General features: G+C 41.9%; 1 protein-coding gene across 1 annotated transcript in view; it reads right to left on the bottom strand.

Moving 5' to 3' along the window:
• The window catches only part of ST7 (suppression of tumorigenicity 7), a 136,408-nt gene extending 113,287 nt beyond the window's left edge, over positions 1 to 23,121 (bottom strand). Inside the window, exon 1 of the mRNA XM_005481966.4 lies at positions 22,639 to 23,121. Coding sequence (XP_005482023.1) covers positions 22,639 to 22,789 — 151 coding nt within the window. The 5' untranslated portion in view covers positions 22,790 to 23,121. The remainder of the gene's footprint in view (positions 1 to 22,638) is intronic.
• Positions 23,122 to 25,472: the final 2,351 nt, after the last annotated feature.

The raw sequence follows: 25,472 nt of genomic DNA, 5'->3' as shown, positions 1-25,472 counted from the left end.
ACATTTTTTCCTCAGTAGACAATTTATTTTTAAATCCACAGCTAAGAATGCAATGTAATATATTTGAAAACAAATGTTCTTAGTCATGATTTCCATAATATTTCAACCCCTTCACAGGAAATATTATTCACAACACCAACAGAATAAAAACCAACAGGTTTCTACTAGCAAATGTCCACAGGTTTTCATTTCAAATCTCAACAACAGTAAAAAACTGCTGTAATAAAAACTTAGATACTGAGACTGATTATTTGCATTAGCACTAGTCATCAGCTGGAGATCTGTCTGGAAGGCACAACTTATTTCAGTGTGACATAGCTGATCAACTACTGAAATGAATGCTTAAATTATGTTGTCCATGTTAGGAGCATGACAGACCTAAGCTGTGAAATAAGTAAAGTTTAATATTTATTAGGAGGTATTATAGGTCTAAAACAAATTTCTGAAACAAATTCTCATTCATGGCAACTGGCCTGTTATGGTAAAGAAGGTTTTTTTATCTCAGATGAGTGATAAGGTCTCCTATACCATCATTTCCTGTTCTTAAAAGCACATCAAACATGCACAGAAAATGAGGTTAAATGACTGGTGCTTCTACCAAACTAGTTTGTTCTCCTTATTTTTCCACATACCACTGATAAATAAAGATATATTTTGTGTCAGCAGTAAGGGAGAATATATGTCAGCTCTGAAGTGTCAGGTTCAAATTGTAAGATTTTGCAAATTAAGTTTTTATAAATGCCAAGTCCATGGACCTAGACCAAGAATCTGTGCAGGCAATTTCAGGAAATATTCCTTGGTTCCCTGATTATTGCATTACAATTTGGTACAAAAGTGCTCCTGCCAAAAAAGCAGATGAAAATCTTCATTGCACTTAGTGATTTTGTAGAAAATGAGATACTGCATTGACTTAATGTATCTCACTGTGCACAGCTGGGGAAAAAAATAAGTTGCAAATTACTACAAATAAAGTTTCATTTAATTGCTGCACTTCTTTCCTTTAGTTGAATTATTACTTTGACTTTGCTTACTGTTATGACTTTTTATTTTTTGGTTCTTTCTACTAAACCAAGTAGGAATGGGCTGTATGTGAAATGTTGCTATGTCTCCTACAAAATTATTCTAAAATACATACAACTTAGCAGAAACCAAGAATTCATGACCAAACACGAACACATATTTTTAATTCATGTTGCTGTTGACATCACTATGAGCCGATCAGACCATTCAGGCAAAAATGTAACAAGATAATGCCCTATGGAATTTAAAAACTAAGTGGCAGTCAAAACATAAAATGGTCTGACCTCTATTAAGCATTTTCTCTCAACTCCATTAAGAGGTTAAAGGCAGTTAAAAGGACACAGTTTTCTAAAATTTGCCTAACAGAGGCAACATGTGCAGAATCATGGAACATGTCAACATCATGGCTTAGAAATTATATTCTCCAACTTAGTTGCCCAGCTAAAACCAAGCTGCCTCTCACACCTTCAACTGGAAGAACTAAAGGCAAAGATCATGGTTCAAGATAAAAAACCAAAATTACTGGAAACAGGAATGAAATTAATAAACAACAGAAACAGCAGCAATATTAGTAACAAAAGGCATAAGACTAAGAAACAACTTACACCTCCTTACCTTTTCTGGACAGAAAGTAACCCCTTCTCTCCTAAAGAGAAACTGATTCCCTTTCTCCTGCCCCTGGCAGTCTCATGAGATGGTGCTGAATGACATTTGGGCCTGGCCAATCCCAACTACTGCCAAACATTTGGGCCTGGCCAATCCCAACTACTGCCAAAAATTAATCCTGGCCAGAACCAGGACAGTCTGATGTCCAAAAGCTAGAGCTTTGCTTGTCCTGCTAGCACTGCAGTTGCTGAGTGGAAAGAACAGGATTAGAAATTACAGCACACGTGACAGTATTTGCAACAAAGAGGATCCAAGCCTTTGGGTAGACCTTACACATCCACAGACCACAGCCTTTTTGAGTACCTGCTGAGAGAAGGACATTCATCTCCACGGCCACAGAGCTCCCAAGGATACCTACATTCCATGGCATTTTAAACAACAAAAACAATTCTACCTCCACTGTTACTTTTTCAATTAGATTAATTCAGAAAACGTATCTGTAATCACTGATGAACAAGCTCTCACCTCATATTCCTGCCAGAGTCCAGTGTTTTCAGACCCAGAGCTAAAAACCAAGTTTCCTGCAGCCCTGTGTATTTAAGGCAGATGTCTCCCAGAGAAGGAGTATGAATGTGCCACCAACCAATTAGTACTGACATGGACCAATCTATCCAAGGGAACTGGCTAAACAGAACATTTCTAGTCACAAATGTCTTCCCTTGAAAAACAACATAAATCCAGCACACCCTACAAGGTGGAACTCATCCCATCCAAGAGCCTTGGGTTCACCCAAAACCCCAAGGCCCAGCAGTCCTCTTGCCTCTTGTCATTTTTGTCTGTTTGGATGAAAGATCTAATCTGTATGGATCTCCTATTTCTCTTACTGTTCATACAGTTCATAGAGCAGAAATCCAGCTTGGCATATAAGCATGGCTGGCTTCCACCTCACTGCACAAGGACACATTCTAAAGTCCTGGGTCTCCCTGGCAGAAAACAACTGCTGGTTTGCTGTGCCAGAAAATCTCTGGTCCTGGCTGCCCACGAAGTATTACATCTGTGCTGAGACAGAAATGGTGTGAATCAGAACACCATTACAACTATCAATGGTTTTCATACAGCAGATGGATCATAACTTCATAGGAGGATGTATCACATATGGTTACAAATACATCTAAAAGCTCCTGAGATCCTCACTTATTTGCAAATAACAAAAAAGTTACAGTGATTCCTTAGGTTTCTGCTTCTCTTTAATGCTAAAGATTTAAAATTTTTAAGATCAAGCACAGAAAGTATAAAGAAGACAAATACCTTGTAAAAACCTGTTAACCTAAAATAAATCCCTATGTACTAATTTGAGATAGAGAAGCAGGATTTTTCAAACACACCTACTGTTTGAAATCTCTTCCAAGATTATGAACTCTTGTGAGTCCATAAAAGAAGTAGCAAGTATTGCATACTTCTTTTATGGCTTTAGAGAAAATGAGTAATGGAAAAATTCATCAAGTGTCTACATCATACAAATTAGTCAAACCACAACACACAGTTAACATATTGTTATGGGTGAAACATTCCTGTGTATGACTTTACAACATTAAATATGCACAATTATTTGGATAATAAAGTGTAAAACACCTTGGTACCTTGTTTGTGAAGATTTTTCAAGGAGTCCACCACCTTGCCATGGGCAAGGACCCCTTTCCACTAAATCATGTTGCTCAAAAGCCCATCCAACATGGCCCAGGACACTTACAAGGATGGGGAATCCACACCTTCTATGGGCAGCCTTGTTCCAGTACCTTCAACACAGCAAAAATGTCATCCTTATACTCAAAGTAAACTTACCATCTTTCAAGTTAAAACCACTGCCCCTTCTCCTGTCACTACATGCCATGGTCAAAAGTCTGTCCCCATCTTTCCTATAAGCCCCCTTCATGAGGTCCCCCTGGAGACTTCTCCAGGTTAAACAACCCCTGCCTTTTCAGCCTTTCCTCACAGGACAGCTGTTCTGGCCCCAGAATGAGACATCAGAAGTGACTCCCAAATCCATCATGTTTATTGATCAGACATTGGAAGGAGTTTCATTTCCATCTCATGGATGTTAAAACTCCCGTAACATGCACACAATGACAGATGACACATGGTACACGGAGGAAAGAAACCAGGCTCTTGGAAGGCAAAGATACACCCCAGAACATCGAACCACTGGTTTGCTCCTGTTCAGCTACATCACTAACTTCAACTCAATGACCTTCCTCTGTGCCACATGCTATCTCCAAATTTCAAAAATCTTGACAAAACTACATGATAAGAAGCAAGATTCTGAAGCAATTTAAGTAAGCTGTTCAGATAGTTGAGTTCATAGAAGTAAATAGATTCTGACAGATACAAAAGCAATGACCAAATTTAGGTTTTTTGCCAAGAAATCTCTCCTTCTTAGTTCACCACCTAGCTCCTCATCAAACTTTGCAGCCTTTGCCTAGGAGTTTGAGCAAGGAAGACATTGAATTCCTCAGACTTTGCTTTCAATGACTTGAAATCATAGAGTCATAGAATATCTTTGGTTGGAAGGGATGGCCAAGGATCATCAAAGTCCAGCTCCTGAGCTCCTCAAATTGTCTTTGCAACAGCCCATGGTTATCCTCAAGTGTCTGCCAGCTTGGCCTTGGTCTCCCAGTGTAAGTGATGTTGGATTTCCTCTTCTGCTTGTCCCAGAGGACACCAATACCTACTCATATCCACCTTTTACTGCTCCCCAGATTGCCAAATGCGGTTCAGATGGCAGGGCTTGCCACCTTTCACTACCTACAGACCTCCAAGAGAACCTCGAAGGCATGAAAAACTAAATCTGACAGGATTTTTAATATATAATGTTTTACATTAGCCAGAGGAGCTATAGAATTCAAGCTTCTGGTCAGTCAATGCCCTTCTGTTTCCATTTACGGTTAAGAATGCAAAAACTTGATGGTAATTTCTTTCCCAAACTCTCCTCAGCCTGTTCCAATTTTGGGACATAATTCAGTCTAGTCAAAAATATTTTAAACAATGTGGTTTATTTATAATCGGAAAAGGCATCTTAGTAATCATCAAAATTACCAGAAGTTACTAAATTTAAAACACAACGACAGCATTTTCTTCTCTCCTCATACAGAGCAACAGACTGAGCACAAAATCTAAGCCCTGCTGTACACAGCTCAACAGAATTCTTTCCCTCTCCCTCCAAGAACAGCTGCAGACAGAGGCAGAAAAATAAACCTTTTAAGGTTCACTAACCAACCAAAATGTGGTATTAGGAATGGCAAGGAATATGAAATAAGTAATCTATTTTATGTATTGTAGTTCACTCATACCTTATGAGTACTGTCACCTATCCAAAACCATGACTGTGGAGGGAGATGTAACCATGTTAATACAAATGGTAAGATTTTTAGAAAATCAGTATTGCTTATGTCACATAAGAGTTAAAAGAGAAAGGATACTGCAAGTGTCTGTAAAATAAAGAAGCAGAATTGCAAAAAAGCAGCCATTCAACAAGATAAGGGACAAACAGAACTGTACAAGACAGGAATTCACTAAACACATCATTTACTTGCAGCAGTCAGTATGGTAAGATGCTGCTGAAGTCAAAAACTATGAAAATTCAAAACTGGAATTATAGTAAGACTATCTATAAGCGTGTAAAAATGCAAGCCAAGTAGCAAACTCACATGAGAAAGTAAGCCAGAAATGAAGGAGGGGCAGATCATAACTGCCACCTGCTCAGTGAAAGTTATTTTCCATTGTTTGCTGAATCTGCATCTGGTATTACCTATTCTTAAGAAAAAAAATGCACAACCCCCATAAAAAACAGCAATCTGTCCACATCTCCCCTAAAGCAACACCAGAAATGCTGAGTGACTTCACCACAGAGGTTTTTATGTTCTGTAGTTTCTGGAGCACAGCTTGGTTGCACATACAAAACTCTCAGAAATATCAAGAACACATAAGAACCCTTGGTTTCCAGGGTGCTGGTGTGCCTGGCTGGATGCCAGGCACCCACCAAAGCTGCTAAATCACTCCCCTCCACAGAACAGGAAAATATAAGCAAGGGTTCATGAGTTACGGAGTGGGAGAAATCACTCACCAAATACCATCACAGACAAAAAAGACTCAACTTGGGGATATTAATGGAATTTATTACTACCAAAATCAGAGCAGGATACTAAGAAATAAAATAAACCTTAAAAACATCTTCCCCCCACCCCTTGCTCCTTCCCAGCTCTACCTGCTCCCCAGAGTGGCCCAGGCAGACAGAAAATGGGAGTGATGGTCAGTTCATCACCTGTTGTTTCTGCCACCATTCAGGGAGAGGAGTCCTGCCCCTGCTCCAGCCTGGGGGTCCTCCCAAGGGCAGCAGTCCTCCCCACATTGCTCCACTGTGGCTCACTCTTCCCCAGGGTGCAATCCTTCAGGCACAGCCTGCTCAAGTGTGGGTCCCCCATAACATCACAAGCCCTATCAGGAAACCTGCGGCAGCACGGGTTCCTCCCTCCTGGGTCTGCAGCTCCCTTCCAGGAGCCTGGTCCAGCAGATTTCCCACAGGTTCACATCCTCCTCTCAGGCACCCACCTGCTCCAATGTGGGTTTCCTCCAAGGGCTACAGGGGCAGAGCTGCTTCACCATGGCCTGCACCATGGTCTGCAGAGAAATCTCAGCTCCAGCACCCGGGGCAGCTCCTGCCCTCCTTCTCCACTGACCTTGGTGTCTGCAGAGCTGCTCCTCATATTCTCACCCCACTGTTCTCTAGCCACAATTACTTCTGTGCAGTAGCCTTTTTTATTTTTCTCTTAAATCTGTTACCACAGAAGCATTACCTCCATTTCTGACTGTCCTGGCCTTGGCCAGCGGTGGGTCCAGCCTGGAGTGGTGGGTCCACCTTGGAGCTGGCTGGCATTGGCTGCCAGACATATGGGAATGTTCTGACAGCTTCTCAAAGAAGCCACCCCTGTCGCCCTCTGGCTACCAAAACCTGGCCATTCAAACCTAATACTTACAGAGAAATACTTGAGAAATTCATCAATAAATCAGGCATTTGCCTGTTCCTTTCATAAGAAGAATTATTTTTAATTTAAAAAAGACACAGTAAGCCCCACTAGTATTTCACATTCACTTACTTGTTCTTAGCTGCAGCTGTTACAATACAATTGGGCTATTAAAAGTATTTACACAACAAAGTATTCCACATTCAAACTCCTTCTAATTCTTCTGACCTAGCCATTGCTGTTCAGCATTAGAAGATGTACTAAGCTAAGGAAGGGCCAAGGGCTTGTCTACCAAAGCAGCTATTCTTGAAAAGTCATTGCACTCCCAAATATTTATACCATGTTAAGTGCAAGAGGAGACAAGACTTGAAAAGAGACATAGGAGATGACTTGCCAGAAGAGAACACCTATGCCTATGCCCTTGAAATTCAATGTGAGTTGCTGGTAATCATACAAATTTGTTTTCTTGTATTTTGTCTTTCAAATCTCTCTAGAGTTAGGGTCCTGCCTTGAAAGACACCAGAAAATGTTTTATTTCATTTATGAATATCTGTCATAAAAGCTGGTCACACGTGAGCCTGCCCTCACGAGAACACTTTACAGAGAAAAATTTTAAGTACTTCAATTGCTTGTACCTACCATGCCTCATTAGAAGTCTCTTTACCTTGTGGTTCATTTACAACAAGCCACACACACAAAAAAATCAATCCAGTAAGCGCAGAACAGATGGAAAGCTAGCATTACAAACCCTTGAGACCCGTTCAGCACTTGGCAACCTACTGCAAACCCTACCTGCAATGCTGCTTTTCATCTTTTATCACTTAAATTTTATCTTTGGTCTGTCTGGATGGCAACATAAAGGTGGGAGCTAGCATTTAACACACAGCCATGCAAAGACCAGGCACTTAAGCACCAACCTAGTTGAAATTTCCCAAATAAGCTCATGGACAAAATCTCAATGAAGGAGACGTGCTTTCTAGAGGCTCCTGATGCTGAAGAGTCTGTTTGAACTGTCTGATCAGTTTTAAACACATACATTTTTAATAATGATGTTGTGTACACACAAAATATCAATTGCAGTCCAGAGAAAGAATATAAAGCAGCTCAAGAATAAACTGAATGAGCAGAACTAGAATTTGATTGATTTGATTTATAAAGGAACAAACTTGTATACAATTTTTTTATCAAGGCAGACATAAGCATCAAAGGAAGGCAGTGATTTGTTTCCTGAAAAATCATGATAAAAGATTCCAAATGCTAAAATAAGCAACATGCATATTCTTTTTTATGAGATTCGTATTGAAACAAAAGGGACATTTTAAAAAAGTTTCATCAGCGTCCATGGTTACAGACTCCTGAAAAGATCAGCTCTACTGGGGGGCAAGGATACACAAAAAACAATGTACACCTTGAATTTGTTTCTACATATACAAAACAAACAACAAAGCTATGTCTGCATGTATACACAAATGCTCGGACAGACACGAGATCTATCTAATAACAGCTGGGGAGGAGACAAACCTTCAGGAAATAAAGATAATTTTGCTGTTTGTACAGAATAAGTCAGCCGGAGTCAGACACACGTTACACCACAACAATTAGCACAAATTTTCCAGAGCCTTAGAAACTACTTTATGTCTGTAAAAACACTTTATGTCTGTAAAAACACTGCCTGAACAGTTGAGGCAGTGGGTGGAATAAAGGCAGGCAGGCTGGTATTACTCACCTCCTCAGCACCTCCACGTAAACTGTCCTCCCTGCCTTAAAGCCTGCAGCCTGCAGGAGCTTGGGCACATAAATGCAGCACCTAGCACCACAACTGGTTTTAACTTGCTGTTTAGCTTATTTTGTAGTAGTCACTTTAAGAAAACAAATATGAGACACCTTCAGTCAACAACCAGTCCTGCATTTTCAATTTTTTGTCCTATTTAAAATAATCCAGCTTTATGACAGTCATCATGGTTCTTTCAGCTTTCTGTAGACTGAGATTTACATGTCATGTACCTCATCTTTCACCTTACCTTGTCAAAGCCATCTACAGGACCCCCTCCCAAGCAGAATTCCGAAGCTCAAGGGTGGGACTTAACTTTGCCTTACAACTACAACTACATCAGTTGTAGGATGGCCCTACAACTTTATTTCTTTATTTCACGGGACTGTGTCCCAGGTAGCACCTCCCCTCTGCGGGTGACACGATGCAACGCAGGGACAGCGCAGGGAGGGACAGCTCAGGGTCCCCACGGGCAGTTGGAGGGGCTCCCCACACTATTTCAGTGCAAGGGGCTGTGGCCGCGGGTGCATGAGCCTGCTCGTGGTGCCCTTGGCCATTCCCTGACCCGCAGGCACCCCCCAGGTTTGTGTCAGACTCCGTTGCCCACAGGCCCGGCCCAGCCGCTCCCTGCCCGGCCTGAGGCCGCGCCGTTAAAGGGACGATGCCCTCTAGCGCGAGCACGGCACACGGCCTTTTCCACTTCTGCCACACTGCTGAGCGTCACACGCAAAATCTACTTACAGCAGCTGAGGCAAGACACGGTGAAGGGCTGGCTCAAGCACTAAGGAAAGGACTGAAGGCAACCACCAAAGACAAGGGGAAAAAAAAATTGTACAAATCAACAGCACAGAACAAACTCTGATCTCACTGTTCCCAGCTGAACAGCAACCATTAGAAAATGGACATGACTCAAATGCCAGTGCACTGGCTTCTAGTCAGTTTCTGCATCATAAACATCTTGCGTATCAAAACTACAATTTCAAATTCAATGAATCCTTTCTACTAAATTTAAAACTGTATCATGCCAAACAGTAGGGTTAACTGTCTCTTTAAGTAAATATGCCATTTATTTTGTTCACTATAAATTAGGAACAGTACTCAAACCTCAGACATTTCCCCTCCACTGCCACGCAGTGCTGGTGATCATCAGACCAGAGGGACCTGTATTTTAACAACACTGAGGATCCGAGTCAGCCAATGTTGTTCTTGCTGAACTACAGCATTCACAGAAAGCAAACACCATAACCAGATTTGTTTAAACTGGCACATATTTTAGGTTTATTATTATTTTACAGTATTCTCACATCTCTCATTAATATTAACTTTTATTCCAAACTGACAGCATAACTTCCTGCAAAGGCTACGGCTGTGATGTGCAGAATTACACTAGCATATGATTAAAAGAATACTGTGCCATTACAGATGCACTTAATACATTGTGTATCAGATATTAAATGCTTTTTTTTCAGTTAGCAAAGCATTGTTTGATTTATTACTATGCTTAGTATAAAGAGTACATTAATAAGTACATGTTAATAAGTAAACTAAAGGCTGACTAAAGCATAAGTAATTAAATGTCCCAGGTGCTTCTGAAAACATTGTCTTGCAGATATAACTCCAGTCTATATGTTAAAAATACATATCCCAAACAAACTAATCTTGCAAACTGGAACAGAAAAGACACTTTTAATGAGAATTTATCTTCACCTCAAAGACCAAAGACAGATAAAACCTGCCTTCTGCATATAAATAAAAACACATCCTGAGAACTGGGGGGCCCACCAGACACATCCCTATCTACTGCATCAGCACCATGGGTTTTTGATGCTTACACAAGGAGAGAGTTTCTGAGGGACTAAGCCCAGGAGCTCACAGCCTTAGCCTGCAGTGCAAGGCTTTGCAAGGGAATGTGGGCCACCGTGGGTACCACCAAGCTCCCTTGCTCCTAAAACAAAGGCATTTGTGAGAAAAGGCTTTATAAAATTTCATCATTCCCAGCATCCTTTTCCCTTAAATGCTTCTCTGTCACATTAGATTAGAAAAGGAAAACAAACATGAATGCAAACAAGAGAGATTTTGGTTGGCAGGCTTCTCGTTATTCATTTACTGTTTATTATTGATTTTTGTGCCCGTGCAGAAGGATCACATGTGCACTGGAAAGAGGACGATGGCAATGCACAGAGGGCTGTGTATACCAGGGAGCTCGTGGCCAGAGCAGCTGTCTGTGGGCTCTCTGTGGCTGGTTTTTGGATTGTTGGTTGTTTATTTTAGACTGAGAAAGTCTCCAGTGTTCAGCCTGGACTAAAGCACAAACTCCAGCTCTAGGGGTCCACTGCCAAGATGCAAAGGGGTCCTAACCCAGAGTGGAAGAGCTGAGAACTTGGGTGATCCCCGGGGTGGGAGCTGCCCTCCCAGTGAGCCAAGCTGGGTCGGCATTCCCAGCCACGGAGCCCCCTCACAATAAGAGAGCAGCTGCTCTCCCTCACACCTACAGACATGACAGGCCACCACAGCCCTGCAGCACAGCCAGGAGCATGGCAGCACCCAGAGCCACACTCTGCTGCCGTCTGGCAACTTCACTGCACCTAGGGAAGAACAGATTTGTAAGGAGGATATTGTAGGGTATTTATTTCAGGCCTGTATTACTGGCTCACCTAAAGAAAGCTGCAAACAATGCCAATGAGTCCTGTCCACCACTGACTCTGCACCCCAAATGATAAATGTGTAGCCTCAAACACAAGGGGGACAGCACTGTATTTTATTACATATACATTACTGACATAAATATAATAGATAATTAAATATATATCAATATACTTTGTATAAATCACATATGTTATTTTCACATTAATTATTAGTTATTAATCACATAACATATTTTATGTTATTACTGTATATCTTGCTCAGAAACAAAAATAAAAACAATCACCCAATAACAGTATTGCTCCATAATCAGTCATTACCAGTTTGAATGTGGCCTGAAGAAAAATTGGAATTCTTAGACCTACCTGACTTACAGAAGAGTAGAATAGTACTTGAAGCACCCAAAGTTTTCAGTGAGTGATTTATTAACTACTGGGTTTGGCTTATGTCGTGCAAAATTCATCACACTGTCAGAAAGCCTACGATACCTTGTAAAACTGAAAATTTATATTACAACTTCACGAGTTATAAAAATGTGTGGCAAGAGAACTGATTAAAAAGTTTGAAACATAAAAGCAGTTAAGAAACTTTGCAGATTAGGTTTAGACAGGTCAACTTCTTTTCATGCTAAATGCCTTTATTTAACCTGCATTGTCATCAGTTCTCAGTGTCTTGATACCTTCATGTTTCAAATCCAGGAAGGCAGCAAATGTGCAAGCTTATTTCAGATTGCTGGGAGGTGTATGAGAGTCATTCATGCTCTGTAACCTCTTCTATCAAGAGTAATGTAAAAAAAAACTCTCGGGGCAACATTATCATTTCCGTAATTCAGTAGAAGCTTTACCAGCTGCTTCAAGGAGACTAGAATTGCAACACAGACTTTCACAAAACAATAATGGAAAGTTAATTTCAATTTCTAACTCATTATACCAATCTATCAGCTAAGACCTTCAAATAAAGCAATATCGGCCCTGTACAAGTAACACCTGCAAGACTGGGGGCGTTCAAAGATTTCCCTCTGCTTTGGTGAGGACAAAAGGCAGAGAAATAAAACTATATCTGAAAAAGTCAGACTAAGTCATAACTTAAGATCTGTATAATAGATCACAAACCACATCCAACAAACCAAGAGTATTTCAACAAAATAAGTAAAGACACAGCAAGGTAGAAAGCAGGATATGGTAGTTTCTAAAGTGAATACTTATTACATTTTTGAATGGGAACAAGACTGCTGAATGTGGGGAAAAAAAGTAATTAAAGAGGAAGAAAAGAGACACTGTGACAGGAGAAAGTGAGATATAATTCAAAGGACTTAACATGTTCAAGACATGGTTGAGTGTAAGATTAAGAGAATGCACAGAAAGCAACTTGCTGAAGGAAATTACATTCGTAAAAGGAAGCCCCATATTGAGACAGTTTTAATAAACTGTTCAAATCCCTCAAGTTATGCCAGAGTACTTCATATTTCTATTTTTAAAATGCAGGCCCAAGCTACTGAGAATTTTTAGGATAACAATAAATTAAGCAGTTGAGGTACACAAAAAATTAGGATGAAACACAAAACAAATAAATCATGCCAGAGCAATCAGATGTGCCTCTTTACTGAAAATATTCAGTTCTCTTACCAAGAAAAATGTGTAGCTCTAAACTGCCTGGATTTCAGTCAAGTACTGACAGTGTTGAAGAAAGCTAGTTAAAACAGGAGATGGAGAAACCTGCAGCCAGTCTGGACGGTGTGGAGAGCACATGGAGCTGCCAACTGAGCCTTACAGAGAATTTTCATTACCAAAACCAGGAGGTGCAGAAGGCACCTGGCATGAGCTGCCAGGGACACCATATCAAAGTTAATGGGGCAAAAGGCAAGGAACCAGCAAGGAAAACTATTTTCACTGGAAGGTGAGAAGGATTAATTACCCTATATAAGGCAGTTGGTGAAGCCTTACCTTGGCATATGATGGAGAGTGTACAAACCCATTTATGAAATGGCCAGAAAACTGAAAGAATAAAGGGGCTGCTACTACCAGCAGAATCAAGGACATCCTGCAGTTTTAGAAGAACAAATTAGGACAACCTAATTGATTCAATCTTATAAGGGATGGACAGGCAGGAAAAACCCCACATGAGTGCACTGGGAACCAGTCCTCATGGTGCTGCTGCTGCTTCTGCAGGTAAAGGAGAGAGCAGTCACGAGCACAAACATGTGCAAGCCAGCCACAAATACATCTAAGTCAGAGTGAGAGCAAAGCTTCTATCCATGAGAATTATCAAGTTTTGGAAAAAAGTCTTTCAGTGCAGCAGTTTATGGGAAGATAATGTAAAATATGACTGAGTGCTGGAGTCAGGACACAGAGAAGCCTGTACACCTCTCCAGTGGCACAGAGCACAGCCCCAACATATTCCTCACAGGAGAGCATCAAGGGTGGAAGCTCCACCTTCTGTGGACCAGCTGACAAAACACTCTCAGCTGTAACACAGGCCAAACCCTCCTGGCCAGGTCAGAGAAAATCCTGAAGCTTGGACACCTGAGAAAACCCTGGAGCAAATCAGAGCTCTGTGGAACTTCTGTTCCCCACAAGACTATGTGGCTTTTGGGGTGACTGCTAACACAGCTGTCATCAGCACTTTTAAGCAGTAAACTCTTGACAAGAATTTCTGGGAATATGTAGAACAATAGTAACTGCTAAAGCGATTCACTTGTGCCTGTACCAATCCTCCTTTGTCCTGTGACCCAATGAGCAGGACAGTCAGACATAGGGACCAGAAGGCACTTTCATAACAGCACAATACAGGAGCTTACTCTGAGCAGACAGATAAATCCATCAAGTCAAGCGCTACAGAGAAGACACTCCTGACTTTTAAGATCAGTGGTGTGCATCAGTGCAGCCCTGCACAGGACCTCCTCAGGTCCTTCTCCTCAGAGAGAGGGCTCATCGGCTCAGCTGCAGCATCCTGCTGCTGCACAAAGTTGGCATCTGCTCAAGAAGTATCTTGAGCCTCACCCTGGAACTCTGTGTCCCCTTGTCCCCTACACAGGGTGCGGAGGGCCAGCTGCAAGCCTTCTCTGAAAGGCTCTGGTTTAACCTTCTCTCTGAAAACTGAGGAAATGACTAGCCTGGGACTCTAAGCCGAGATTTGTGTAAAACATACCAGATGGGTACACTGCTATCAAGTTAACTTCAGTATTAAAAATAGCAAAAGAAATTTCACATGGAAGATTAAGTGCATTAGTGGATCATATAACCTTGCTTCAGACCAAGCCACACCGTAAACAATTTTCAGTCCTCAGCATAAACATACAGGACACATCATGAAAACATTTAGTTATGTGAAGTTCAACATCTATGACACTCTCAGGTCACAGGCATATTTTCTTGAGAAATAAATGGCTGCCTTACAAAATAAGATGACGACGACGACATTTCTTGTGCTTTAAATTTGATCTCTGAGTGTCTTGGTGCTGCACACAAGATCCTGCATTTCAACCTAACATTCCTGACATTTAATAAACCAGGTTTATTTGTAGAAAGTGAGCTGGAAATTAGTTCTCATGGTTGCAGTTGGCACACTATACAGAATAGGAATCTTAAAGATGACTGCATTTCATTTTTGCCCTATAGCTTTCATCCTTCTAATTGGTATATTTAAGTGCACTTAATCGCTTAAGCGATGAGTCTACCACAGTGCCAAATCTCCAGTTTGGACTCCACAATAATAAATCTTTGTCTTCTCTCAGCAGCTGGAGAGGTTTGATTTGGACTTTGAATTTAGGCCCTTTCTTCAGGCTTAACAGTTACAACTTGTTTGTTCTGTCTGCTGAAAGCGTGACATTAACTCTTGTCTTTAAATGCATCATTGTTGCTTAAGCTTAGCATTCTTGGTGTTAAAACTGGTTGCCCTTCTGCAGTGCCTAACTAAGACACACACAAAACAATTCCAATTAGCCTGTGCTGGGATTTCACAAAGCAACTTTAACTCATTAGTATTTACACTGCATCACTGGTCCACATGACACTTCATAGACATGAGGACAAGCTGGAGTTTATAACACAATCTTTCAATAGATGCCTTCAGTGCACAAAGAGCTAATTTAAAAACAGGTGGAAGGAGCCTTCAGCCACCCCCTTTAACAGCCAACAGAGGAGTAGCATCCCCACAAACACCTCATAGTCTGTCCACAGGGCCAGGATAGGCCTGAATTCTATGACAGATGCCCTAAGTACATTCCTGAAACAGCTCTGGTTAAAAAAAGCAAAACTTAGGTGTGATCATCAAAAGAAAGAGGAAAAACTACCTTTGGGCAGAAACAACTGGGGACTCTATCCCCCGTATTGCTACAGGCTCTCTGTAGTACCTTAGCAAAAAACTTAGGCCCAAGTCTTTGAAGATTCATGCATATTAATTACCAGTGCAGTAAAGCCCTGGGCCTGTGCTTGTGGAACAAACTGAACACTGAAGGTTTGCAGCATCAAGGTCTCATTTCCCTATGCCTTAGTTCTCCCTGTACAATTCAACAGAACTCTCAGTTGTATTCAACATTTTGACACGTACCTAGAGCAGGGCCTGATTTTGTTATATATAAAATACCTTCCTAAATAACTAATCTTGGATAAAAAAGGGTGAATCTTGACTTCTCGTGGCAGCCACAGAGAAGACTTCATTAGCTTCTGACAGCAATGTTCATTCCTTCAATCCAGATTGAATTCCAGAATGAACACTGGCCCTCAACATCCAGGTTGGAGGGCCAAACAGAAGAAATTGCTTTGGCCCTCCAGCCTAAGTTACCACTTAAGTGGTTTTATTTGCTTTACCACTTGCCAACAAGACAAATAACTCCCCCTTAAGCACAGAGCTTGCCAGCTGACTGAACAACACACAGAAACCTTGCACTCGGCAGGTACTACTCTGGCATAGGCACAAAAGTCCTGCCACATGTGGAACTATCAGAGCCTCTGTGCTCAACATACCTGCACAGCATCAGCAAGTGTTTTTAGATGAGTGTGGGGGTTTCTAAACCTCAGCGTGAGAAGTGTTTTAACTACTCAGCTTTCCTGTTTACTATGGGCCATTCGATTTCACTCCCAGATTCCCCACAGAAGAGCCTGGCAATCCTCAATACCCTAAGGGTCTTAGTACTACAAGAGCCAAAGATGGACAGGCATAATATCCCATGCCATTTCAGCTGGGTCCAAAAACACATCTTCAAAAATCTCTTATAAAAAACACTTCACATGTGCATTCCTCTGGGTGCAGTTTGCAGCCACCCCTTTTTTAAGATCTGTCCTCCCTATGTTAAAGGCTACTTTAGTACCTACTACTTTCCTCCCACCACAGATTTACAGCATAAGCACCTCTCTATTGCAGCAAGGGCACTGCACACAGCATATCTCACAGCCAGGCTGCTTCTTCAGACCACTGATGATTCGGGCCCCAATTCTGACAAGTTAACATGAATTTTACCTCCAGATATTTAGGAAGTTCGCTATATGTTTGTCAACTAGATTAAAGCTCTTACACCTCCTTACCTATTGTCAAGTAGCTTCTCTGTGATTAGATAAACAGCTTGAGCATCTTTAGGCTAACAGTGGGGGTTTGCTAGACTCTCCATAGCTCCTTTCAGAGAACCCATTTTAAAACACAGGCTGGTCACTCCCTCCAAAATCCCTCTTTTATTAAACATCATCTTCCTAATTCCTGCCAGGTGCTGCTCTCAGGCAGGCATCATGACCTTCTATCTTTCATTTAATGTACAGCCTTGGCACAGATTTATGTACTTTTCTATCTTTTCAGTCCTTGAGGCCCTGACACCAGTTAGCACTTATTTTGTCTTTCACAAATGCAAATTTATGATCTGGATTTTTGCACTTGCTTTGCAAAATAACCACCAAAAATATCTATTTTAAGTTCTTTCTTTAATTTAGAATGATGGTATTTTCGCAGCCCCTCAGACAATTTTGACCTGTGACACCTGTGAAAAATGCAGGGCTTAGGCTCTTTTGGGCTAAATTTGTCCAGGCACTCAGTGGATGCTTTGGGAAAATCCCAGTACACATATGCAGCTTTAGGAGCCTTTCCACAAATTTTCATCAGCACACAGAGGACATCAGACTTCAGTTAGAAGTTGGTAGTACAGCTCCATGGTTGTATATCAGTCAGTGTTACAAGAAGTTCACTGAAGATGTTATCAAAAATTATTTTGAAGGCTCTGGCTTACACAATTCCTCTTAAATACTGACTGCAAATCTTCTAGAGCATTTGCAGTATGAAAGTCAATTTCTTAAAACAGTATTTTCTAAAAACCTTGCATTTCTTACAAACTTTGCTCCATTCCCAGCATCTGATGCTGACTGAAAAATTTAGCTCAATCAAAAAAGTCAAGCTGGTGAAAAAATGCCAAAATTCGTAGAAAACAAGTATCAAGTATACTGCATCCATTGGGCATTGATCCAGCAAGTTTTGATATGGCTTTTCCCCCAAGAATCCCCAGTTTAACCTACTAAGATTTGTCTACTTTCTGTTAAAAGTAACATACTACTTTGAAGCACATCATAATCTCTTCCATAAAAAATTAAAGGGAGAATTTCAAAGTGTACCATGATGAAATAAACATGCTTAAAAAACAGTTAAAACCTGTTTTATAATAACCTCCTGAATATTAGCCTACAGCAGTAAAAACTGAATTTTGCAAAACCCAAAAAGGCAGACTGAAAAAACCTGTAATATCCAAACCCTGAATGGAGGCTCAGCAGCAACTACAAATGCTTTGTGGTGCTGTAAGCGATATAACTGAAGAGAAGGGTTAACAGTTAAGAAAACAATGTTTACTTTAATTCCACTTAGTAGAAAATAAGATCAGTATGTAGTAAATATTTAATTTACATTCTAAGAAATGCAAAAATTAACGCAATTGATTTTGGGTCAGTGAGCAAACTATCTATCCATAACTGATTCTGTGAATTTCATATGCAGGATTGATGCTGACCTTGACAGAAGTGGTCATGCATTTGAAATTTCACTTTCAACAGTCAAGTTCTTAAAAATACCCCAAACAAATCTACATGGCACTTGCAGGAAGTTAAGAATTCTTCCATCTCGTTTGGTGGCACGAGAGCTTTGGTCCAGGTTTTCTGTTGACTCGCCCACCACCACACTCCTGTAGCTCACACAGCAGATGCTTACAGGGAAACCAAGCACAAGGACAGCAGATTGCTCTGAAGAAAGACCAACCAACCACCAGCAAGTCTGCAGAACTAAAACAAACTGTTTCAGTTCTTCTTAAAAGAAAGAATCTGTTCACTGGCTTTCAAACTGTTTGAAACTCCCTGGCCTTTGTCAGGTTAATGTTTTCCAGCCCTCATGATTAACTGCACTAGCTTAAATTTATGAAGGGGAACAATACCTCCTGACCGGCTGTCAAGATGCTATCACAGCAAACACACCGACAGGCGGTGGCTTCAGAGGCAGAGTAGGCAGCCCCAGCCCCTGCAGCTGTGCCCCCAGCCCAGGGAAGATCCTCTCCCAGGTGTCCAGCCCCCAAAAGCCCTTCTCTCCTAAGGGTGGTTCATTACTGCAGCTTGCGCACGCACAGCTCCACACAGCCAAACTATCAGCAGCGGGGAAAAGGGAAATTAGTTAAACTTTAATAACAGGCAAATGTTTTCCACTGCTACTTGAATTTGACACCATGGGAATGAAAAGTTACTTTTTTCTCACACTGCAGCTTATTGGGGCACATTGCACCAATGTGCAGTATAGATGTGCAGAGTCAGGAAGCGCAGAAAGGGAAGATCAGAAAAGTTGAGATAAGCTTTGCTGACAGCAGCCACCACCCTAAGACAGCATAGCCCAAACCTGAGTGGCAGGCTCCATCTCTCCATCTCCTGCAGTACTTCTGCTAATGAAATCACCCTCAGCTTCCCTGCGTGGTTTAACACAAGGTAGTTTCATAAGATGGGTCTTTTCCATGTGCTTTGTTTCCTGAAGTCATTGCAATGCACACATCTGAGGTGGGCCAGGCTGACTAAAAAAACCTCTCCATTTTGTGTTTTCTGAGGAATTCCTGGACAAAGAGAAAGTGTTGTTATCATAAATTTACAGGACTTTTAAGATGTTCACTTCACCCCCTGGCCACACAAACCACAGGGTGAGTGGGGACCTGGTGCTGCCCTGCTCCACACCAGCCTCTCCCCTCTCCAAATGGCCAGCACCATGCAGACTGTCTCAGGTACTGGCTTTAAGAAGTCTATTACCTGATCACAAATCCCACATTAATTACAATTTTAGCTATTTATTTCAGTATGAATAATAATAGTTTTTTAAAATCAATAATGAAAAAATATACCATGTTTCTCAGATAACAACTCTGTCCCAGCCACCACAAGGCGATGGAGTCTTGCTCTTCCAACCGTGGTTACCTTGGGTCTGCTGACCTCAGGGGCCTGGCAGGACAACTTTACTTGTTTCCTTCTGTTCTGCAGGCTTGTAATGCTCCCTTCCCTAGCAGCTCAGCTGGTAACACCACAGGGCCTTGCTCCAGCACAGCTGAATAATAAAAATACTCCACAGACACCAACAGAGCCAGAATCAGCCCAAAGCTCATACCCATGTATTTATTTTTCACACTTTTAGAAAATCAATTTATGTGATTTCTCTACCCTCGGCAAGCCAGAGTTTTCCTCCTGTCTGCTTTGTCGCAAGCCAGTTGCACTTAATGCTCTGGTCATTAAATCTGTCTTTCTGTTGCACTCTAAAAGGATAAATAAAATCATCAGAAACATTTTAACTTCAGTGCCTCTTCCCTTCTTAGGATTTGACTAGAAATCCAAATTCTTATGTCAGGAAAAACAAGCACATTTTTAGAAGAGGTGTGTCTTAGTGCAGATTAGTGTGGCATTCAGAAGTCGTGCAAGTGCCAACATGGGAAGAAAATCCAGCATGTTATATAAAATAGGCATGTTTAATTATTTTGGAATAAGATAATAACATCCGCTTCCTCAACTGCTTATTCTGTATTTAATATTCTAGCCTGGCATATTAAGTGTCCTCTCTTGCTTCCTGGCTAATGGTATGGTACAATAGTTCAAATTCTCCTATTCATATTTTTATTATTTGATCTGGACATCAAACTTAAAAAACAAAAAAAAACCCCCAAACCAAAAACGAACCACATGAAACACCACAATCAGGCTTACCATTAATATTTTTATATGACAGACTAGATTTCCCTTTGGGCATATCACAGTAATGTACTCCACTGAGGACACTGAAATTATGCTTGGTGAAACTGAGGACCTTCAAGCCTGGGAACTCACTGAAACACGTGGGATGGCCAACATGTACTAATGCTCGGGTGTGCACATCTGTACAACACTGAAAGAGGGAAAAGACCCCACACTTCCCACTCACACTTTCTGATAGAAGTGCCGAACCACCCTTCTATTTGGTGAAACCATCTGCAATGACTCGGACTGCCAGTGGTGCACAGCTTGCTGCCCTGTCCTTGCCAAAAAGCAATTAAAGGCTGCACAAACGCTTGTGGTTCCTATTTCACCACTGGATTTGAAGACTTTCAGACATGCAAATCCCAAAGGCTTCTTTATCAGCTGATTCAAGTTCGCTACAAATTAACACCTGATTATGACAAAATTGAGTTTGTCCTCTCCTTCTAGTCATCGATTCTTGTAAATCTTTTCATTATTAAAAGGCCATTTCTTTCTCTCTCTCCATGACAAGATCGCCTTACTGTGATCTTATTCTGATGCTTCTCTCCAGCCCTGCAATCATTTTTCCACTACCTTCTCCAGCTTTTCCACTTCCTTTTAGAAATACTAACAGTAGGCATGGGAAAACAAAATCATACAGCAGCAGCAATCACCAGGTCCTTGCAGCAGGTGCCCTCCCTGCCCTTCATATCACAGCAGCCCACTGTGGGCTCTGTTTAAGGTGTTTGATCAAAATCCTTTGTAAATCACTACTCCATGAGGTACAAACCATACCTGTGGAACTGAGTTTTTTTAACTCAGAGCTGCCTAAGACTGCCTCTGGTACGGTACTGAAAACCAGTTTGTTTGACCTCAACTCAATAACAGATCCAGCCTGTTCTGGGAAAATACCCAGTCATTTTTTAAACCACCCTACTATTTCTTTATGCCACAGAGAAGTTTTAATAGCAACATTTACACATTTATTTTCACATCACTGAAATATATGTGACTGGTATCACGTCATCAGTTGCTGTGGTACTTCATGACCAACCTTAAACTAATGGCAGTAGAATCCAACTGTAATCAGCTGAGGGGGAAGATGATCCACAATAAATTAAATCTGTTTTAATTAATTCACAAAAACCTTAAAAAACTAAATAAAACAAAAAATGATAATGTTATTACCAGTAGTAATTTTTAAATGAATTCCGTTTAGGAACAGATGATGCATAAAGACCATACTGTGCCTGTCATTCTCCCCAGTAACCCATTTTTATCAGGCACTTTGGGACCTTCTTCAGCCTTTTTAAACTCCTCAAAGATTTCATACTGTCATTTTACTTGCATTTTGAGACATTTCTGTAAACCCCAAGATGACTCAGCTGGAGTAACATTTAAAATGAGAAAGCGCATCAAGAATTAGTTTGTTCAAACTCAGGAAGAAATCAGAGGGGGTTGATTAGGTCTCAGATGGATGCCTGTGATTTTCTGCAATAGCAAAAATTATAATAGGAAGCATTCTGACATTTCTGCTTGACAAGCATGGCCTGCAGTGTTTACCTGGGACGTACGCATTACATAAACTATTAAGAATCAAGCAACAAGAATTCCTTCCTGTTCTAATCAGTGTGTGGCAATGTCAAAAGAAACAGGATATTGTCCAAAGACATATTGTGAAAATTTCACCAAAATTGCATTTGAAGTTTATAATTTATAAACGCAATTCACAATTGCCTTTATGCGTAAAGTGAAAGCTGCCCTATGCTGAATCTTCTTTTCCTTTTAATTCTTCTTTGATGCTGGAATTGCCAGAGGCTTATCAAATGAGAACAGGCCAGAGGGATGGGTGAAAAATGCTCAGATAATGTTTGAGTTCCCAGCAGCAGGGATGCCACATGGGTTACATGTCATCTGCCCCAAAACTAATTTGTCTTGTCCAACAGGGGGGTGGGAGGGTTGGGGGGGGGGGGCAGAAATTAAATTATCAAAGTAGACAGGTAGGAAAAATAAGCAATTTCAAGAGAAAGCCGTAGCTGCCCAATGCAGACCGGTTAACAGTACGTAAGTTAGTGCCGATTCAGTACAGCAGCGGCACACACAACCTTAGCGAGCCTGAGCACCCAAACCAAAGTCCATTGCAACAGCGATAATCTTCCAGAGAACTTACACGCATTATTTATTACCATTCGGAAAAAGTAGTTGAGATCTACTGTTTATCATAAACACAACCGAAGTTTTAATCCTGGCTAACAGGAATGCTTGAGTACAACACGAGCAGTACAAACAGCCGAAGCCAGGGCTCCAGCACCCGGGGGGGCGGCGCTGGGCGCTCCCCCACGGGCAGCCCGGGCAGCCAGGGGGGCACAGGATCACAGCCTACCTGTGGTTAAATTGTCATTGATCTTCAGCGGCACCCTTAGGATGTAGACGAGGAAGAGCATGATGAAGAACCACAGCGTCCAGAGATAAGTCCAGGACCAGACGATGCAAGACTTGAGCTGTTCCAAAAAGCCCGTCCCAGCTTCAGCCATGTTTTTCGGAGAGAAAAGAAGAAAAAAAAAAAAAAAAGAAAAAAAAAGGGGGGAGGGGGGGGACGGAGTGTGGGGGAAACCAACGCAAACGCTGCTCTCTGCTGCCACGAGCTCTCAGCGTGTGTTTGTGGGACGGTTCACCCCTCTCGCTGCCCGGGCCGCCTCTCCCCGCCCGCCGCACGCACCGCCCGCCGGGCGCTGCGGGTGCCCCCGGGCCGCTGCCGGCTCTGCCGGCCGAGCCTCGGCCAGGCTGCCCCGGTAAAATGGTAAAATGGACTCTGGCGAGCTCCCCTCCGCCAGAGCGGGTGGGGACGTGCTGCGGTGGCAGCGCCGGACCTGCCCCCAGCCGCGCTCGGCCGCGCCCCGCGGCTCGGCCCCTGCTCTCGGCACCCCGGCCCTGCCCGCGCCCGCCCCGCCGCGGGTGCGCCGCCGGCGGCTGCGGGGCATGGCGGGGGCTGCGGGGCGCGGCGGGGCATGGCGGGGCTGTGGGGCACGGCGGGGGCTGCGGGGCACGGCGGGGCATGGCGGGGCTGCGGGGCACGGCGGGGCTGTGGGGCACGGAGGGGCATAGCGGGGCTGTGGGGCACGGCGGGGGCTGCGGGGCACGGACCGGCAGAAGGGCCGTGCAACTTTTGCCCCGCCCCCCCCCAGTCTTTAGGATTTTGAAAAATGATTTCTGGCGGCGTTTTCACCGCGCAACCGGAGTTTAAGCCTGAAAAGGGCTCGCGTAGGGTGTTTGGTTTTTTTTTTTTTTTGCTGTTGACTCGGCTGAGCTTCTTGCTGGGATAATGGAGTAGGCACAGAAGTCCCTGCGTGCGTGTATTGGTGTGTACAGTGCTCAGCAGAGTCCTGAGCTGCAGAACTCTCGTCCTTGGAAGATAACTGTATGGCGCAATAAATGAGTGAGAAGGGGCCCATTTCTGCTTCCAACCCCCTGGTAGGGGCAGGGAAGACACCCACGAGAGAGGTGTCTCATTCAGGTAGTGTCAGTAAAGCATAAACTTAATATCAGTCAGTGAAACAGGATTTGACAGCAGAATGTGATCAAAATTCAGGTCGGTAAACACAGCTGATCCCTGCCTTTTTTGGTGTCACACAGCTTACAAACATTTAAGTAAATATGCACCACATGCCACAATTTGTTTGGATCTCTCTCCTGTGTTTTCGCATTCTGTATCCAGTGGGATAACACTCTCCAGCATCTTAAGAAACAGGTACTATTTATAAGCTATTACCAAAAGAACAAAAAATCCTTGAAAATTTCTCCCAACTGATAGATTTCCTCTTTTCTCTGAGATTTTCAAGTCTGCCAAAGAAATACTCATCACAGAGAAAAACATAGTAGCTTTCCTAGAATGTTTACAATACCCAAAAGCATTAAACAAAAACAAATCTGTGGCTGTACAAATTGAAACCTTCTCATGGTAGCAAAGGCATGAAATTTGTTCTTCCAGACTACTGCAGGACTTAAAGATGAATGAACACTAGCTGTGTCTTCTGCATTTAGTGGTGACAGGATCTTCTGGTTAAGGGACCACAGTCCCCATATAAGTATATTGGTGCTGGACTCACAGAAGTTTTTCTTTCTAATAAATCACAAAATTTTTAAAATTAGAATATACAGATCAACTACATAAAAGGTCATTTATAGTTTAATTACATACCAAAGAAAACCACATTTCAAATTTTTCAGCTTCCCCTTCCAGTTTTAAAGGGAAGAAATTCTTAATACATTAGGTCACAGCTGAAAAACCTCAACTTATTCAATCATGCAGCTATTTATAAAACAAAATATTCCTCTCATATTTTCTTGTGTATTAGCAAAAAGACAAAGGCAGTAGGCAATTTTTCACTTTTATAAATTTTCCTCTTCATAGTTTAATTTTCAGTATATTAGTGGTTACCTTAAAAAACTGACTATGACCAATTTCTTTTGTGTATGAAAGATAGAGATGGTGTATAGGGCTTTTCCAAAGTTTCAGATTATAAACAACTTTTCATTCTATTGTCTTTTATGGAAAGGCAGGAGTGAATTGTGTTGGTTCCTCAAGCTCTGCTTTCTTTATATCTCTTGTATTACTAGAAGATCAAAACACTATGAACTGTGCCCACCTAAAGCACAGTTATTAATTTTATGCCTTCCATCCTCTCAGCACCATTGCTTCTTCTTCCCCTGAAATTACAGAAGATAATACTTTGCATTCATGCTATGCATTTCACTTCCAGATCTCCAATGTTTTTACAGTGAGTATAAAGTATTTAAAAAATAAGAGTTTCTCATTGGGTGCTATACAAAGAAAAAAAAAACCCAACAAACTCCCCCAAACAAGCAAACAAACACAACAGCAAGAAACAGTAGGACAAACCAAACCAAAAAAACAAACAAAACGAACAAAACCACCAATCCCCCAAAACCCTAAAAAACTCAACCTAAGAAAAACCCAAATAAAACCCACCCAAAACCTGAGGAAATTAAAAGCATGTGTCCAAATTCAAATGTTTGTGTGGGGTGCCAAGCAATTATGTGCTGGATACTGTGACTCATGACTAGCTCTGTGCATTCATATGACAAATTACATATCTGCTGTTTGTTTTAAAGAAGCACCTAAGCTGACACTCAAGGCAAGTTCACTGTTCAGGCTCTATTTAACACAAATTATCTCTTGTCTCTCAGTTCTCTTTG

This window comes from Zonotrichia albicollis, chromosome 4 (assembly GCF_047830755.1).
Source record: "Zonotrichia albicollis isolate bZonAlb1 chromosome 4, bZonAlb1.hap1, whole genome shotgun sequence".
Classification (NCBI taxonomy): Eukaryota; Metazoa; Chordata; class Aves; order Passeriformes; family Passerellidae; genus Zonotrichia; species Zonotrichia albicollis.
The sequence above is the reverse complement of the archived record's forward strand: the minus strand, read 5'-3'. Positions and strand labels throughout refer to the sequence as shown.